General features: G+C 51.4%; 2 protein-coding genes across 2 annotated transcripts; both read right to left on the bottom strand.

The window, feature by feature from the left end:
- Positions 1-5,872: 5,872 nt before the first annotated feature.
- F8A1 (coagulation factor VIII associated 1) lies at positions 5,873-7,362 on the bottom strand. Its single transcript, XM_029996781.2, is given in 2 exon segments — positions 5,873-6,684; positions 6,686-7,362. Coding segments are annotated over 2 exon segments (1,107 nt in total). The 5' UTR covers positions 7,348-7,362; the 3' UTR covers positions 5,873-6,239.
- An 8,956-nt stretch (positions 7,363-16,318) lies between these two features.
- On the bottom strand, positions 16,319-17,491 carry LOC115333571 (probable G-protein coupled receptor 34). Its single transcript, XM_029996678.2, has one exon. It carries the CDS (start codon positions 17,408-17,410, stop codon positions 16,388-16,390), a length of 1,023 nt encoding a protein of 340 aa, XP_029852538.2. The 5' UTR covers positions 17,411-17,491; the 3' UTR covers positions 16,319-16,387.
- Between the last annotated feature and the right edge of the window lie 272 nt (positions 17,492-17,763).

Genomic DNA, 17,763 nt, shown 5'->3' with positions numbered 1-17,763 from the left:
TCACAGCTCGAGCTGCGTGCCTCCGGGGAGGGACCCCTACCCCAGATCGCACCCCTCAATTATACCCGTACCACCCAGCACCCAATCCCCAAGTCTAATCACTTAATTCTGGTCAGCGGTCTCTTGATTTCTTACTGGTTTTCACTGTCGCCGGGCCAGCCTTCTTCTGAAGTTACTTCATTCTCTTGGAATTGTTTCCTTGGTCTTCATCTTCTTCATTCTGCTCGTATCTGCCGGATTCAGCTAGTTCTGTGTTAGCAGCATTAGTTTTATCAAAAAGTTTACTCTCAGTCAGCTCTCGCAGCCTAAGGCTTCAACTACTTTAGCTTCTACTGTCAAGCTACTAACGCTAAACGAGACTGTTCAGAGAGAAGAATACAGTTAATCGCATTTCTTCTGTAACAGTCCTCCCTTTGTTTCTTTCAGGCATCCCTGCCCGTCTATAGCTGGTCTTGTATGAGGACTCTTCGATACCCTTGTACAGATTTCATAAGCATATTCTGTAAACAATTCCAAATACAAGTAAAAACACAGCAGGCTACCAGAAGCATAGTAACCACAGCTAAAAGACTCTTTAGCAATGAACTAAATAAACTACTAAACCATGAGGATAATCCCCATCCAGAGAACAAGTTTTGTAACCAGGGATTCAATGGCTGTTCCTCGATCATTGATAGAGTCTTCAAGTTCTAAAGCAACCTTTTCTAAGGCCCTTTGTAGTCTGATGGTATATCGGCATGGTGGGGCCGGTCACTTACGGAATCATTCTTGAAATGGAACATCCTATTAGTTTTCCCTCTGCTGGTGGATTTTTCCATGTGCTATCTAGTGCTTCTTCTAGTCTTTGGAGAGTTTGTTCTCAAGTTTCAATGAGGGAAGTTTCTGTGACGTTTCTAATTGTTCCCTGAGGTAACTTAGAAGTAATGTGTAAATAGGGCACCCCGCGGGCGACGTAACAACTGCCTGTCCAATTGGCTGGTAGTATTTTATAAGCTTCTCGGCCACAGGCAAAATAATGGCCTTGTAGGGCCCACAGTGGGGAGTGATGTCTACTTGTTAGTACACTGGTGTGTAAGATTAAAATCCCGTATCTTCCCAACGGAAGGTCAAAACCGTCTTTGTCTTCCGATATGTGAGTTCCACTTAGACTATGTTGTCCTTTACCTTTCCACCACTTGTAGCTCGTTCTGGTGTCATACGTTGGGATGCTACTGCAATTGTTCCTCCATGGCCTGAAGCTTATAGTTTCAAAAAATGGGGTTTGACCTTTACAGAAAGCGCGGGTGTTCTTAAACCGGTAACCATCTCCCCACTGGGTTATGAGGCATGAGCTGTTTCCTGTGGACACATATTTAGCTAACGGTCGCAAGAGCATTCCAGACGCCTTTAGAAGGCCTTGAACAGAATAAACAAGAAGACAAAAAAAGAAAGATACCAATTAGAAGAACACAGGTGCGCATTCCACGATAAAGGGAACTTGGCACAAAGAACCTCAATTCGGCAGTTTATCTTGACCAATTAGACTGAGACAAGTTTCGCATGTTTTAGTATAACCAATTATGTCTTATGTTTATGTGCGTGTACAGTGTTGATATAACCAATCATTAAGTGTAACTAGGCGCGTCGACAGCGTGTGAATAATGTGTGTAACCAATAGTAAAATAGCTAAACGCATGTACGGATGTAACCAATGTATAAAAATGATGTCTGATGCTCTAGTAAAGGGTCTTCAACTATGATCATATTGATCTGTCGTTGAGTCCATTATTATGCTCCCACAGTTTCCTGCCGGGTAGGCACATTGGTCAGACTGGTTACGAGTGAAACAGAAAGTTCCTTCTATGAGCATGGCGGTGGTATATTCCCAATCCTGACATTTGGTCCGAGTTAAGAGAGTCTTATTCCAGAAAGGTGAATTGGAGGGGTTGTTTATAAGTATAGTTCTCTGTCGCTTTCAATTCAACTAAGGTAAAAGGATAATAATGGAATATTGGCGAGGAGGATTGTAAACACCCTCAAGTGACCTGCAGCTGGAGTGTAGAAAAATAAATAGATCATATTGATAGTCGTTTATCCTTGTGTGCTGGACAAGTAGAACATCTGTGTTTAGGTAACACAGGCACATGGCAGACTTAGAGGCACCCTATTGGACACGCTTGAAATTCCTGCCCTGCTACGCAGAAGGTCAAAGCACAGTGGTAAACTACACCTGCGCAAATCCCTGATAAACACACAAAACCAGCAGGGTTGGTGATCCTCCAGCATGAACCGAGCTCAGCGGTGCCTGCGTCCCTGCTTGTGTGCCTCTGCCTGAGTGCTGCTTCGGGGATGCCCCCGCTGGCGAGGTAACAAAAATAAATTCACTCTTTGCATTTCATCCGTGGGTTTGTGGTTGTTCCTGTGTTCTGCCTGCGCTGACTCACACAGCTGCTTTATCTGCCAGTTTGTTATTTCTTTCAATTTCGCTGGATCCTTTGGTATGAGCTGGACAGTGGGCTACAGCGATTTCCCTTGGAAGCTTAATAGCTTCCAACAGCATTTGGATTTCAGTTCCATGAGAAATATTTTTGCCCACCAGGGTACGGAACACTCGTTCTTTCCATAGCATACCCATTGCATGACACACTCCAAAGGCATATTTAAAGTCAGTATAAATAGTTACCTGCTGATTATGCCCCACCCAGGCTGCTCTTGCTCATGCAGTTAATTCAGCCCCTTGGGCACCCACCGAGAGTTGTAGAGGTTCTGCTTCAAGTACCTCTAAGTTTTTCACCACTGCATAGCCGCGTGTCGTTTTCCATCCACACAGTATGACGATCCATCGGTGGAAAGGGTTAGATCCAAGTTCTCTAGAGGCTGATCCTGCAGATCTTCCTGTAGGCGGCTGGAGTGGAACACGACCTTAGCACAGTCATGATGCGGCTCCCCGTCGGAGGGAGCGGGCAGTAAAGTTGCTGGATTCAAAACATTACGTCTTTTCAAAGTAACATTACCTGCATTTAAAATCGTTAATTCACAACGATGTGCTCTTTGTGGGGACAATGCTCGTGTAGCATGTTGCTTAAGAATCAGTTCCACTTCACCCGGGACATACACGGTTGTTGGGTGACCCAGGACTAACGGTCTGCTGCTTTCTATGGTAGTCGCTGTTGCTGCTATCACTCTTAACACAGGAATTATTCCCTGCCGCTACAGGATCCAGTTGAGTCGAGCGGTAAGCCACAGGGCGGCGGTGCGGACCTAGCTTTTGAGTAAGGACTCTGCTGGCACAAATAGTTTAAAGGGCTTGGAGTAATCTAGCGATCCTAATGACGGAGCAGAAGCTAAAGCTCCTTTTATAGCTCGGAAAGCCTTTTCTCTCTTTGGACCCCACCGTACAGGCTCCACTTCCTCTGCCTTGGTAGCTTCTGTCCATGGCTTACTTAACTCCCCTAGCCCCGATAGCCATAGTATCCTACTGCACCTAAAAATCCTCGCAATTGCATCTTTGTTACCGGTCGAGGTATTTCTACAATAGCCTGGACCCGTTCTGGGTCTACTAACCTTTGTCCTTCTTTTAATACGAATCCTAAATATTTCACTTCCTGCTGACACAGCTGAAGCTTAGAAGGAGATGCACAGTGACATTTTTCTGCTAAAGCAGTACATAGACAAATAGGATCTTTCAAGCAATCTTCGTATGTCTTGCTGGCAACTAACGAATCATCTACATATTGTACAAGTATAGAACCTCCAGGTAATACAGCATCTTTCAAATTTTCTCCTTGCCACCCCAGCATGTGATCCTTAAAATAGCTGCAGATGTCAGTGGTGGCTTGGTCCACAAACACACTTGCTGCCAGTTCATTATTGAAATTCTGAAGTGTCATTCCCCCATACGTCAACAAAGCCTGTCGCAATGTTCCCCAGTAGTTGCTGGGGTGTTCCTCTGGCCTCTGTCTACATTCCTGTACTTTAGTTCACTTTACTCTCATCTCCTCCAAAGCTATTTTCATACCTTTGTGAATGTAAATTATGTAGACAGACAGATTTCTTTAAGAAAAAAACATGAAGGAACTAAGCGGGGGGTAATACTCCTCTGTTGCCTATGGATAAAGTTAAAAGATGCCAGGGTGTTCTGTGGGGAACCAGGAAATCCACGGGAGCAGAACTGGCATTTTACTCTGATGCAAAAACCAAGATAAATGGCAAACAAGTCCAACTGTTGGATCTGTACCCATTTCGCCCATTTAAGTTTACGGGTAAAAAGGTTATTGAGCCATGTAACAATTGCTTTAATAGCTTTTGCATGTATTTACGCACTAATATCTTGTGTTGTTAAAGGCTGTTCTACTATTGGATCTAAGGTTTATGGGAAAATAATTTGAGGTGAGACCGATATAAGAGAAACCACACTGAAGTTCCTCTTTTACAGTCTCAAACGGGGGGGGGGGGGGTGGGGGGGTGTAGCCGTGTTTGAGTTAATGCCTAGGCTGTGATGATACTGCTTAATTTAGGGTTAAACGTGATGCATTGTCCTTTAAGGAGGAGCACTGCTCAACAGTTTCATTATGCAGGCCTGATTACTTAGTAAGGTATGATACAAACGACTATGCCCTTGAAGAAGAACTAAGAGACTGATAAAAAGGGAACATGCTGCCCCAGAAGGCGCCAAAGGCCAGATGATTGCCAAAGAAACATGAAGTCAGAAATACTGCAGGAACTAAGGGAAAGGCAGCAGGAGGAGATCACAACCGCCGCCTCAATTCAAGACTGGAAAGACTTGCTCTTGCCACCCCCCCAACCCCCGCCACCTGCAAGGGCCATGCTTCCTAATTTACATAGCAAGCAAGGCTAATTGAAATATAACTGACCAATAGTAGGTGAGATGGTGACTACCAATGTGCCAATAAACGTAAATTTAGGCGGGTTTTTACTAATCGTGTAACAGGATAAATACGTTGTAGTTCTTTGGTGTGGTGTGCTAGCTTTGTGGAATGATCACCTCGCACCCACCTTTGCGCAAACATGAAATAAGGATCTCGGCTCTGCGTGTAAGATTGGCGTATTGCGCACCGGGTATCGAACCCCGCTTATGGGACAACAGGCACACCTACCCTGCCCATCCCACTGTGATGGCAGCCAGCACCTGGCTGACCCCCCGCCATTCTCCAGAGCCCCCTCGTAACCCTGCTTCAATTTACTCTCATCTCCTCGCAAGCTCTGATCGCATTTATCAGATTTCTAACCCCCCATTCAGCAATTATCTTGATCTGTTTGATTATAATCCCAATTAGGATCAACCGGAGGCCAGGCAGTCCCATTTCCTCCTGGCTGTAGGGTTAATTCTCCATCCTTTTCAATTATCTTATCTTTCTCGTCTGGACAGAACAACTCTCTCAATAACAGGTTAACATCGACCCAGGATGGATTATATCCCAAACAAATATTAGAAAATAACGACGCACATCGACCCACATCTTCCCTTAACCTGCACATCGTCTTCCCCACACAACCAAAGCCCCGGGGTTCCAGGGTGATGGGTGTATGCATGTTAACACACTGGAGGTGGGGGTGGAACGTTTCACACACAGACACACGTCCCCCCAGCTGCACTGCAAGAGCATTAGGGATAACATTAGACACCACAGGGTGAAGCCCAACAGAAGCAGTGGGGACAGCAGAGGCAAGGGGGGGGGGGGGGGGAGCATCAACAAGCAGTACAGCAGGAGGAGTATAGGGTGGCGCAGAGACCGACTCTGCCAGCTGTTCTACAGCAGATGTAGTCAGGCAACCACTTGCAGGTCAGCGACCAACTCCTCCGGTCCACCCCGAGAGCCAAACGCATGGCCTCACGCTGGCTGCAGTGTCTTTCTTCAGGAAGCACACAAAATTAAAATCTCACTTTAATGTGGTGGGTTTTTTTTAAAAGGCAACTCCAGCAACATTTGCCTCCCAGATGTGCAAACCCTCCAACACACGTACCCAGGGCGATACGCTCCCAGCAAGTTTTCCTGTCTGCAAACTGCAGCCGGTTCTTCAAGGAACAGCCTGGTTCTGCCTCAAATCGGCCTTTCTGCTTTGGGATTACGCTTTTTCGATCATGACAACTTCCAACACGCAAGATAAACGAGTGGGTGAAGGCATTCGCTTCTCAGTTATCACTCGCTTCTGTTGGAGCACTCCTATTAACGCTGACACAGCTCACGGCTTAAGTAACAAGTCCAAGCCTGGGCAAGGCCCGTCCGTGCTGGCGGCGCTCAGAGCCCCTGTCCGGCGGGGCTGAGCATCTCCTGCAGCACCAGGTGCAGCAGGTGGTTCTGCTCGGCACTGAGCAGCGGCCACAGCTCGGCCTGCAGGGCCTTCAGCGCCTCCGCGTCCTTCTCCTGGCACGCCAACACGGCCGACTGCAACAGCAGGAAGAGCTCGGCCGGCAGGTAGCTCGCCGCCGGCGGCAGCCCGCCGCCGGCGCCGGGGCCGCCCCCGGGCCCGGGCCCCGGCCCCGCGCCGCCCTCCGGCGCCTCCCAGCAGTACTGCTCCAGCGTCCGGGCGTGCTCGGGCAGCAGCTTGGCGGGCGGCGGCTGCAGCAGCAGCAGCAGCAGCACCCGCGACACCTCGCAGCGCGCCAGCACGTCCAGGAAGGCGCCGCCGGGCGCGGGCGCGGCCCCGGCGCCGCCCAGCCCCAGCCCGGCCCCGGCCAGCGCCTGCGCCCCGCGTCAGCGCCGCCAGCGCGCCGGCGTAGTCGCGGCCCAGCAGCAGGCAGGAGGCGCGCTCGGCCAGGCAGCGCAGCGCCTCCAGGGGCAGCCGCGCCGCCGCCAGCAGCTCGGCCGCCCGCTGCAGGGGCGCGGCGGCGCGGGCGGGCCGGCCCGTGTCGCGCAGCGCCGCCGCCAGCTCCAGGCACAGCCCGGCCGCCAGCGCCGGCTGCCCCCGCTCCAGGTGCAGGCGGGCGGCGAAGGCGCCGCAGCTCTGCGCCGCCGCCACGTGCTCGCCGAAGCCGCCGCGCAGCCCCAGGCGCTGCCGCAGGTCCCGCTCCTGGCGCAGGAAGAGCCGCGCCGCCTCGGCCAGGGCGGCCGCCTCGGCGGGCCCGTGGAAGAGGCTCTGGGCGCAGCGCGCCACGGCCAGCTGGCACCAGGCCGCGTAGGGCAGGCTCTCCTGGGCGCGCAGCTCCCGCGCCAGCGCCGCGAACTGCTCCGCCGCCTCCGCCACGTTCGGCTTCCGCAGGAACCGCCGCCGCAGCTTGGCCGACACCAGCCGGTACCGCGACAGGAAGTCCCCGTCGCCGCCGAGGACCGGCCCGGCGCCGCCCGCCCCGCCGGGGCCGGGGCCGGAGCCGGAGCCGGAGCTGGAGCTGCCCGCCGCCGCCAGCATCGCGCGCCGCCCGGAACTGACGCGCGCCGCGCCGCTCCGCCTCGCGCGCCGCTGGGCCAATCGGCGCCCGCTCCGGGGTCACGCGGACGGCGGGGCGGGGGCGGGGAGGTGACCGTGAAGAAGCGGAACGGTACGGCGGGAGGGGGTGCCTGGCGGGTGGGCCTCTGGGGGCGTGGCGGCGGACGGCTGCCCCGCCTTGGGCCGCGGCCGCCCCCTCGGCCGTTCCCTGGGTGGGCCCCGGCCGGCCTCGCGCTGTGCGTTCCCGTTCCGGGCGCGCTCCCGAGGGTCGTTTCCCGGGGTCGGGGCCCGCCCCCAGCTCTGTGAGTCCGGGACGTGCTGCGCTGCAGGGAGCCGGGCTGGGAGGTGCCCCTAGCTCCAGGAAGGAGCCGGCCCAGCCCGCCTCCCTCCGGTCCGGGGGGAGCAGCCGCAGGAGCTCCTTTCTCCGTCAAGGAAAAGACATGGCGTGGGGCACCTGTCTCTCGGGAGTGAGCGTCAGCCCCTTCGCCCTGTGGCTTCTCCTACTGCCCGGGGGCTGTCTCTGCTCCTCTGCTAGCCTCCTGCTTCCTCCTGCCTGCTGGCCCCCCACCTGCACTCGGGGTCCCATCTCCTCTCACCGCCATCACCGTCTAGTTTCCCCCAAAGGGGAAACCTGCACTGGTACTTTGTGTCCTGCACAGACCTCCGCTGTGGAGCGGGGCATGGGGTGCTGGCCAGGTGTGGGCTTCTGAGGATTTCTAGCCTCTGTGCTACTCTACAGGCAGGGAGGTGTCGAGGGACTCCGCTTTATGAGGGGGGAAACTTGACTTCCCACAAGGGAAGGGCCGTATGGGGTGCACATACCGTGGTGTTGCAATGCTGAGGCTTCTGAACCACATAGTGTTTCTGCTTTGACTCTTGTTAACACTAGTCGGAAAATGTGAACAGTTTTGTGACCTTTATTTGCAGCTTTCCACAGGAAGAGCTTGGCTTTTAGTGTTTCCCCCCACCCCCATTAAAGAGAAAAATATCCCTCTCCTGGTCTTAACAGTTTTAGTAGTAGAGATGGAAAAGCACAGTGAGTCTTGTCCTCTGATTTTTAAGGTGCTCCTTCAACAGAGCTACAGTGCGGTTTGGGGTTGCTCAGACCTTAAGTGCAAAGGTCAGAGGATTCAGTCTTTAATGAAACATTTTATTCTCCCAAGTATTATTCAAGTGTTTGAGCTAAACAGTTACTAGAACAGTTTGCAGTCTGAGTGAAAATCCTCCTCATAGCCCAGGCTGTGTTTGCCTGATGTGTGAATGGCTAAGTCTCTGTCTCCAAGTCTGCAGTCTTCTAAAATAAGCAAATGGATGAGCGTATAAAATGGAAAAAATACAAACAGGGAAATGTTCTCTTTTGCAGGAAGAGAATGGACACCTGTCATGGTTTCAGCCCAGCCGGTAACAAAGGACCACGCAGCCGCTCGCTCACTCCTCCCGCCCCCTCCGGTGGGATAGGGGGGAGACGGAGGAGAGAAAAGAAAAAAACCTGGAACCTCGAGGGTTGGGATAAGGGCAGTTTACTGGGACAACGCAAAAAAAGTTACAACAACAACGACGGTACTAATGAAAGAGTATACAGAAAAGAGTGATGCACAGTGCAACTGCTCACCACCCGGGACCCGACGCTCCGCCACTTCCCCCACCGAAAGTCAGAGAGAGCAGGAGAGCCCTCCCCCCGGCCCACTCCCCATGTATATACTGAGCATGATGTCACATGGTATGGAATAGCTCCTTGGCTAGTTCAGGTCAGCTGCCCCAGCTATGCCCCCCCACCTCCCAGGTTCCTGTAAAAATTAACTCTATCCCAGCTGAACCCAGGACATTATCCACCCCTTATTCTATACCATTTACATCATGCCCAGATCTTACATTTTCCAATCAACCACTACCACTTTCCTTGTCTTATATATAGATATATATGTATATGGACACCCCCACACACACACACACACATACAAATAGTATTCCCTTAGTCAATGGGTTATCCCTCCAATGTGTCCATCAATTTTATTTAGTCCATGACTTTGAGGCTCCATCTGTTGTAACACTTCTTCAGGATAAGAGAGATGGTGTGAGGTGTTGGGTTGTTGTATGCTGTCTCTGGAACTTCTGGCTGGTACATTTGATGCAACCCACACCCTTGGTCTGCAGGTTGAAGATGTTGATCTTGAGGAAATTGCTGGGCGCCAGTTCAAGTTCTATCACTGTTGTTCCTGGCTCAGTTTCAAAGTCCATTCTTCAGTCATTTGGGTAATTCTTACAGTAATACCCTTGATATGGCATATAGACACTATAGATACAATGACATACATTGGCAGGTTATTTAGCAGTTAAATATCATACAGCCTAGTTCACTGGCTATTCTCTCCCAAAATCAAATCTCCCTGAGGTACACATCGAACTTCCCCATCCTTCTGCATCACCCACCAGGTGTACCCAGGTCCCTGAGCAAAAACCACCCCTTGGATGGGTTTGTCTCTGCGTGAGGGAGGACTAACCCAGACTGTCTTTCCTAACATACTCCTCATGTGCACTACAGGAACTTTATCCCCTTCTACAGTATGTGGAAGTCTTGGTTGGGCGGGGCTCGCCCGATTGGTGGATCCTCTAGTATTAACTAACCAGGTGGCTTTTGTTAAATGTGTATCCCAATGTTTGAAAGTTCCACCCCCCATTGCTCTCAATGTAGTTTTCAGCAGTCCATTGTATCGTTCGATTTTTCCGGAGGCTGGTGCGTGATAAGGGATGTGATATACCCACTCAGTGCCATGTTCTTTGGCCCAGGTGTCTATGAGGTTGTTTCGGAAGTGAGTCCCGTTGTCTGACTCGATTCTTTCTGGGGTACCGTGTTGCCATAAGACTTTCTCTTCAAGGCCCAGGATAGTGTTCTGGGCAGTGGCGTGGGACACAGGATATGTTTCCAGCCATCCAGTGGTTGCTTCCACCATTGTAAGCACATGGCACTTGCCTTGGCGGGTTCGTGGGAGTGTGATATAGTCAATCTGCCAGGCCTCCCACTGTTTATATTCAGCCATCGCCCTCCATACGACAGGGGTTTCAGTCGCTTGGCTTGCTTAATTGCAGCACATGTTTCACATTCATGGATAACCTGTGCGATAGTGTCCATGGTTAAGTCCACCCCTCGATCGCGAGCCCATCTATATGTTGCATCTCTTCCCTGATGGCCCGAGGTATCATGGGCCCACTGAGCCATAAATAGCTCACCCCTACGTTGCCAGTCCAGGTCCACCTGAGACACTTCAATCTGGGCGGCCTGATCTGCCTGCTGGTTGTTTTGATGTTCTTCAGTGGCCCGACTCTTGGGTACATGAGCATCTACGTGGCGTACTTTTACCACTAGCTTCTCTATCCGAACAGCAATATCTTGCCACAGTGCGGCAGCCCAGATGAGTTTACCTCTGCGCTGCCAGTTGCTCTTCTTCCATTGCTGTAGCCACCCCCATAGGGCATTTGCCACCATCCATGAGTCGGTATAGAGATAGAGCACTGGCCACTTTTCTCTTTCAGCAATGTCTAACGCTAGCTGGATGGCTTTCACCTCTGCAAACTGACTCGATTCACCTTCTCCTTCAGCAGTTTCTGCGACTAGTCGTGTAGGACTCCATACAGCAGCCTTCCACCTCCGATGTTTTCCCACAATGCGACAGGACCCATCAGTGAACAGAGCATATTGCCTCTCATTTTCTGGCAGTTTATTATACAGCGGGGCCTCTTCAGCCCGTGTCACCTCCTCCTCTGGCGACATTCCAAAATTTTTGCCTTCTGGCCAGTCCATGATCACTTCCACAATTCCTGGGCGACTGGGGTTTCCTATGCGAGCCCGTCGTGTGATCAGTGCGGCCCACTTACTCCACGTGGCATCAGTTGCATGATGTGTAGAGGAGACCTTCCCTTTGAACATCCAGCCCAGCACTGGCAGTAGGGGTGCTAAGAGGAGCTGTGTTTCAGTACCAACTACTTCTGAGGCGGCTCGAACTCCTTCATATGCTGCCAATATCTCTTTTTCAGTTGGAGTATAGCGAGCCTCGGATCCTCTGTATCCCCGACTCCAAAACCCCAGGGGTCGACCTCGGGTCTCCCCAGGTGCTTTCTGCCAGAGGCTCCAGGTAGGGCCATTCTCCCCAGCTGCAGTTGTAGAGCACATTTATAACATCTTGTCCTGCCCGGACTGGCCCAAGAGCTACTGCATGAACAATCTCCCGCTTAATTTGTTCAAAAGCTTGTCGTTGCTCAGGCCCCCATTTAAAATCATTCTTCTTCCGGGTAACTTGGTAGAGAGGACTTACAATTTGACTGTAATTTGGAATATGCATTCTCCAAAAGCCCACAACACCTAAGAAAGCTTGTGTTTCCTTTTTATTAGTTGGTGGGGACATAGCTGCTATTTTGTTGATCACATCCATAGGGATCTGACGACGCCCCGTCTTGCCATTTTACTCCTAAGAACTGGATCTCCTGTGCAGGTCCCTTGACCTTACTTTCTTTTATGGCAAAACCAGCCTTCAAAAGGATTTGGATTATTTTCTTCCCTTTCTCAACACTTCTTCTGCCGTGTTGCCCCATACGATGATGTCATCAATGTATTGCAGGTGCTCTGGAGCTTCACCTTTTTCCAGTGCAGCCTGGATCAGTCCATGGCAAATAGTGGGGCTGTGTTTCCACCCCTGGGGCAGTCGATTCCAGGTGTACTGGACACCCCTCCAAGTAAAGGCAAACTGTGGCCTGCACTCCGCTGCCAAAGGGATGGAAAAAAATGCATTAGCAATGTCAATTGTGGCATACCACTTAGCTGCCTTTGATTCCAGTTCATATTGAAGCTCTAACATATCTGGCACAGCAGCGCTCAGCGGTGGCGTGACTTCATTCAGCCCACGATAGTCTACTGTTTAGTCTCCATTCCCCATTAGATTTCCGCACGGGCCATATGGGACTATTAAAGGGTGAGTGAGTCTTGCTGATCACTCCTTGACTCTCCAATTGGCAAATCAGCTTATGGATGGGGATCAGGGAGTCTCGGTTGGTGCGATATTGCCGCCGGTGCACCGTCGTGGTAGCAATTGGCACCTGTTGTTCTTCAACCTTCAGCAACCCCACAACCGAAGGGTCTTGAGAGAGACCAGGCAGGGTAGACAGCTGTTCAATCTCCTCCGTCTCCAATGCAGCTATACCAAAAGCCCAACGGTACCCTTTTGGGTCCTTGAAATATCCCCTCCTGAGATAATCTATACCAAGGATGCACGGGGCCTCTGGGCCAGTTGCAATGGGGTGTTTATGCCAGTCATTCCCGGTTAGACTCATTTCAGCTTCTAATACAGTTAGCTCTTGGGATCCCCCTGTCACACCAGAGATACAGATGGGTTCTGCCCCTTTATAACTTGATGGCATTAGGGTGCATTGTGCACCAGTGTCTACTAGAGCCTTATATTCCTGTGGGTCTGATGTGCCAGGCCATCGAATCCACACTGTCCAGTAGACTCGGTTGTCCCTCTCCTCCACCTGGCTGGAGGCAGGGCCCCTCTAATCCTGGTTAGAATATTCGTTACTCACTTTTCGCACCCGTGAATCAGAAGTCCCTTCAAGAGGATCAGAAATGTGATCAGCCCATCTACTGCATCTGGGGGACTCCTCACAGGAAACTGGAGCAGCAGTTTTCCAAGAAGAATCCTCTTTCCTGGTTGCTTTTTCTCGCAACTCCCGTACCCGTGCATCCAGGACTGAGGTAGGCTTTCCATCCCACTTCCTCATGTCCTCTCCATGGTCGCGCAGGTAAAACCACAGGTTAGCCCGTCGTGTGTACTTTCTCTCTCCTCTCTCTTGGGCAGAGGAATGCTTACTCCCAATAGCTGCGATGCGGGCCTGTACAGGTGGGGAGGAAGACATATCCACTTTGAATTGCTGGAACTCTCGGGACAGTTCCTCTACAGCCGAGACACAGGCCCGTAGGGAGGAAGAGAGACTTCCTTCGTATTGCCGGAGTTGGACAGCCAATTCATCCACCGTTTTGTCCATGGCCTTCTTTCCAGGACATTACTGCCAATGAGTTGGCATAGGTTGGTGGTGCACTTCGTAGAAACTTCCGCCACATGGGTTGTGTGCATTGGACATCATCTGGGTCTATGGGTGACTGCGCATTTTCTGGATCATTATAAATCACCTCCAGCACGGCTAATTCCCTCAGGTACTGGATACCTCTCTCCATGGTGGTCCACTTGCCTTGGTGACATGTAACTTCATCCTTGAAGGGGTATCTTTCCTTTACACCTAACAGAAGTCGCCTCCAGAGGCTGAGGACTTGTGTTTTTCTCCCAATCGCCTTGTCGATGCCCCCTTCCCTAGACAGAGATCCCAACTGCTTGGCTTCCTTACCCTCTAATTCCACACTACTAGCCCCATTATCCCAGCATCGGAGCAGCCAGGTAACAATGTGCTCACCTGGGTGGCGGCTAAAATCTTTTCGCATGTCACGCAACTCACTCAGGGATAGAGATCGGGTGATTATTTCAGGTTCTGCCTCTTCCTCCTGTTCTCGTGATGACCCTGGTTCATCTTCATCTCTCACTGAGCGAACTGATTTCTTTGTGTGTTTCTTTTTCTGTACAGGGGCGACTGATACCGGCACAGGTTGGTTCTCTGGTTTAGCCGCAGTATCTGTCACTGCGGTTGGGGTAGCCGCGCTGCCTGTTGCCGGGGTAGGGGTAGCCACGGTGCCTGTTGCCGGGGCAGGGGTAGCCACGGTGCCTGCTGCCCTGTTTTCCATCTTTTCCCCCTTTTCTCCCTGAGGGTGCTGCCTAATATCAAGCAGTGTTTGGTAGATACTGGCCAGGGCCCAGCACAGTGCAGCGAGTTGTACATCTTTGGAATAGCCACAGCATTTTTCTTTCAAATATTCTACCACTTCATGAGGGTTCTGTAGTTGTTCAGGAGTGAACTTCCAAGCCACTGGGGGTGAGAAGTTCTCTAGATACCTGCCCATATCCTCCCACATGCCGTGCCACCCATGAATATCCAGCTTTGGGGCAGATCTCTGGGTGGTACTCTTAAAGAGCCTTTTTGTAGCCCTAAACAAGACCTGAAACATATTCAGGAGGCATAGCACTAACAGCACAGTGGCTTGTGCATCCCAAGGATATTCAAAGTTCTCAAAAGCTGTTGTAATTAGTCGGAAGGAGAAGAGGGAGGCGAACGGACGGGGGGAAGTATCCCCCCCTAACTCCCCCATGGATTGGCTGTAATTACCAATAAAATCCGATAGAAGGTGCCCAAAGTATGGAAATGATATCACTGCCTCATACAGATACCAGCTTAACCTCATGACCAGTGATGTAATCATTTCACAAGTCGACATTGCCCAGTACAGCAAAATGATAATCCCAATCACTCTCCCAGAGGTGAGAAACGTAACTACAGGCAATACATAGAGCATATAAGGACCTACAAAACGCCACCATGTAAACAAATTAATCAACATTGTGACTAACATCTATTTATCTAATATAAGGAATGCGTATGACAAATTTGTTTCAACACGCTCTGGCCAGATCTGTCGTTATCTCAACCCTTCGTGCCCCACGTTGGGCGCCAAAAAGGACTGTCGTGGTTTCAGCCCAGCCGGTAACAAAGGACCACGCAGCCGCTCGCTCACTCCTCCCGCCCCCTCCGGTGGGATAGGGGGGAGACGGAGGAGAGAAAAGAAAAAAACCTGGAACCTCGAGGGTTGGGATAAGGGCAGTTTACTGGGACAACGCAAAAAAAGTTACAACAACAACGACGGTACTAATGAAAGAGTATACAGAAAAGAGTGATGCACAGTGCAACTGCTCACCACCCGGGACCCGACGCTCCGCCACTTCCCCCACCGAAAGTCAGAGAGAGCAGGAGAGCCCTCCCCCCGGCCCACTCCCCATGTATATACTGAGCATGATGTCACATGGTATGGAATAGCTCCTTGGCTAGTTCAGGTCAGCTGCCCCGGCTATGCCCCCCCACCTCCCAGGTTCCTGTAAAAATTAACTCTATCCCAGCTGAACCCAGGACAACACCAAAGAAGAAGAAAAGCAGAAAATATTGCTAGGCCCTTCTGTGGTGTATTCCCTTTGGCCATTGGACCCCTTGCTGGATGTTCTTGGCACGGTTCAAGCACCAAACAAGTGCTTGTGCAATGGCCAGGCACGGCTGCTGGTCCTGGCTGAACATGCCAGTGAAATGAGCAAAGGAAAATTGCTAAAGAAGGCCTGGAGCTATCTGTTTGAGTACACAGAAAACCTGGAGTTACAAAGACTCTGGGAACAACAAGAGAGGAAAAGTTATCATTATCCTGGTTTGGGGTTACAGGTTTGCAATGTTTCCTGGCATGCCTGTCCTCCAAACCCCGCAGTGCACATTTCTGGGCTCCGTCATTGAGCAAAATACTCACCCACTCCCCAAGTAATGCTCTGATGGGTGTCTCCCTCTTCCCAATGCTTCTGCACTCTTCATCTCCCTTTCCCTTTTCCTGCTTTCTCTGGCATGGAGATGATGTGGTACTTAGGAAACTTTCACAGCAGATTCTCATTCCTCCCATCACTCCCCTTCCTCACGTTGAAGGAGCCTGTCTCAGTCCTGGGCTCTGTACCTGCCCTTCCCCAGGCTGGGTGGAGACCCTAGGCCAAGGCTGTTTCTCCCTTGACACTTCCAGCCTTCATTCTTCCTGGGAAATATGTTCTTCAGCTGTGTCAGCAGAGCTGGTGCAGGAAAAAGTAAGGTCCCAGTTATCCTTTCCTCTTCATCTACCCCCCCTCAAGGAAGCTCAAGCCCTGGTGGTATCAGTGGAAGAAACATGAAGTGGTTCCAGTTTCTTTCTCTGTCTTCCCAGCAAGTCTTGTCTGGTAAATACCAGCAGTCAGAGCAAATCCTTGATGAGAAGGTCCCATGCCTGAGACCTTGGCCCACTGGAAAGCCTATATCTCTGTCACAGACCTGCTGTGGCTTAGCCCCCCTTGGTTCCTTAGAAGAGCTCTCTTCAGCCTGCCCTGGATGGTGCAGAGGACAGCCCTCTGGAAGCTGCTGGACAAGAAAAGAAGATGACTGGATCAAGGCAGCTGTTGAGGGCTGAGATGCAGAGCACAAGCTCATTAGCAAGGTGGAGACCCTGCTTCCAGGGCAGACTAGAAATGGCCCCCACTTGCGCAAGGATGTAAGGAATGCGGACAATGTGATAGGGAGTGAAGCATACAATAAAGATGATCAGGACTACGAAGGTCTTGGCAATGGCTCTCATGCTGGTCCTCTTGTTCAGCTGCTGAGCTTTCACTGAGGACACTCTGTGGAGCTTGGCAAATATCTTGCTGTAGAAGTAGAGGAAGAGCAGTAGCAGGATGAAGAAAGTAGCTACTGCAACCATGTTAAAAGCTGCTGCTGTGGTGCTTTTGCTCCTGAAGTGGAAGCATTTGTGGTCACAGGGCCCCTTTCCTCTTGTCTCAAAAAAGAAAGGCAGCATGAATGCTGTGTGCACCAACCAAACCACCCCAGAGGCCATGGTGCTACAGGATATAGTGTGAATCCTAAATTTCTGCAGGGGCCAGATGATCTTCAGGTAGCGGTTGAGGCTGATCAGGCTGAGGAATGTGATGCTGATGTACATGTTGAGGTAGAAGAAGGCCCCAATGATGTTGCAGAAGATCAGAGGCTCGCTCTTGCTTTGAAAGGTGATGCGGAACGGCAGGCAGAGGGAGAGCAGCAGGTCAGAGAGTGCCAGGTTCTTCATGTACACGGTGATGGAGGTCCTGCGCTGCACACCGCATGAGAACACCCAGAGGGCCAGGGCATTGCTGAGCAGCCCTATGATGAAGGTGAGGGAGTACATCACAGGGAGCGTCACAGAGAGGAACTCGTCTTGGATCTGATAGCAGGAATTGCTGAGTCTGTGCTCTGTGAGCTGGCTGGCAGGAAAGGGGGTGCTCTGGGAATCCATCGTCAGGGCCACGGAACTGGAAAGAAAAATGCAGGAGGTGTTGGAGCAGACATCTGCACGAGCTGGCTCCATACATACCGTCACTTGTAGGTATTGAAGACCCCTGTGGTACCTCTGTCATTCCCTGGTGCCCCAGGTTACTGCAAACACAACTTCACGGTCCCCAAACTGTTATGTGAAGGCCACGAGCTTGCGTAGCACATGGAAAACAGGACTGGGGACTTAAGAGCATGAGCCTGCCAGGCTCACACACTGGCTTTTTAGCACTGCCTTCTCTCCTGTGGGGCTCAGGCCTGCAGGGAAGCCTGCACAGAGAATCTTACTGTTCCACACTGGTGAAAAGACAGGCCACCACACTGCTGCCACAGGCTGGTCTGGGCAGCCAGCAGCACTCTGCTGTCCCAGGTGTGGTAACCATCTTTTCT

This window comes from Aquila chrysaetos, chromosome 21 (genome assembly GCF_900496995.4).
Source record: "Aquila chrysaetos chrysaetos chromosome 21, bAquChr1.4, whole genome shotgun sequence".
Lineage (NCBI taxonomy): Eukaryota > Metazoa > Chordata > Aves > Accipitriformes > Accipitridae > Aquila > Aquila chrysaetos.
Note: the sequence above shows the minus strand (reverse complement) of the source record. Positions and strands in the feature narration are given on the sequence as shown.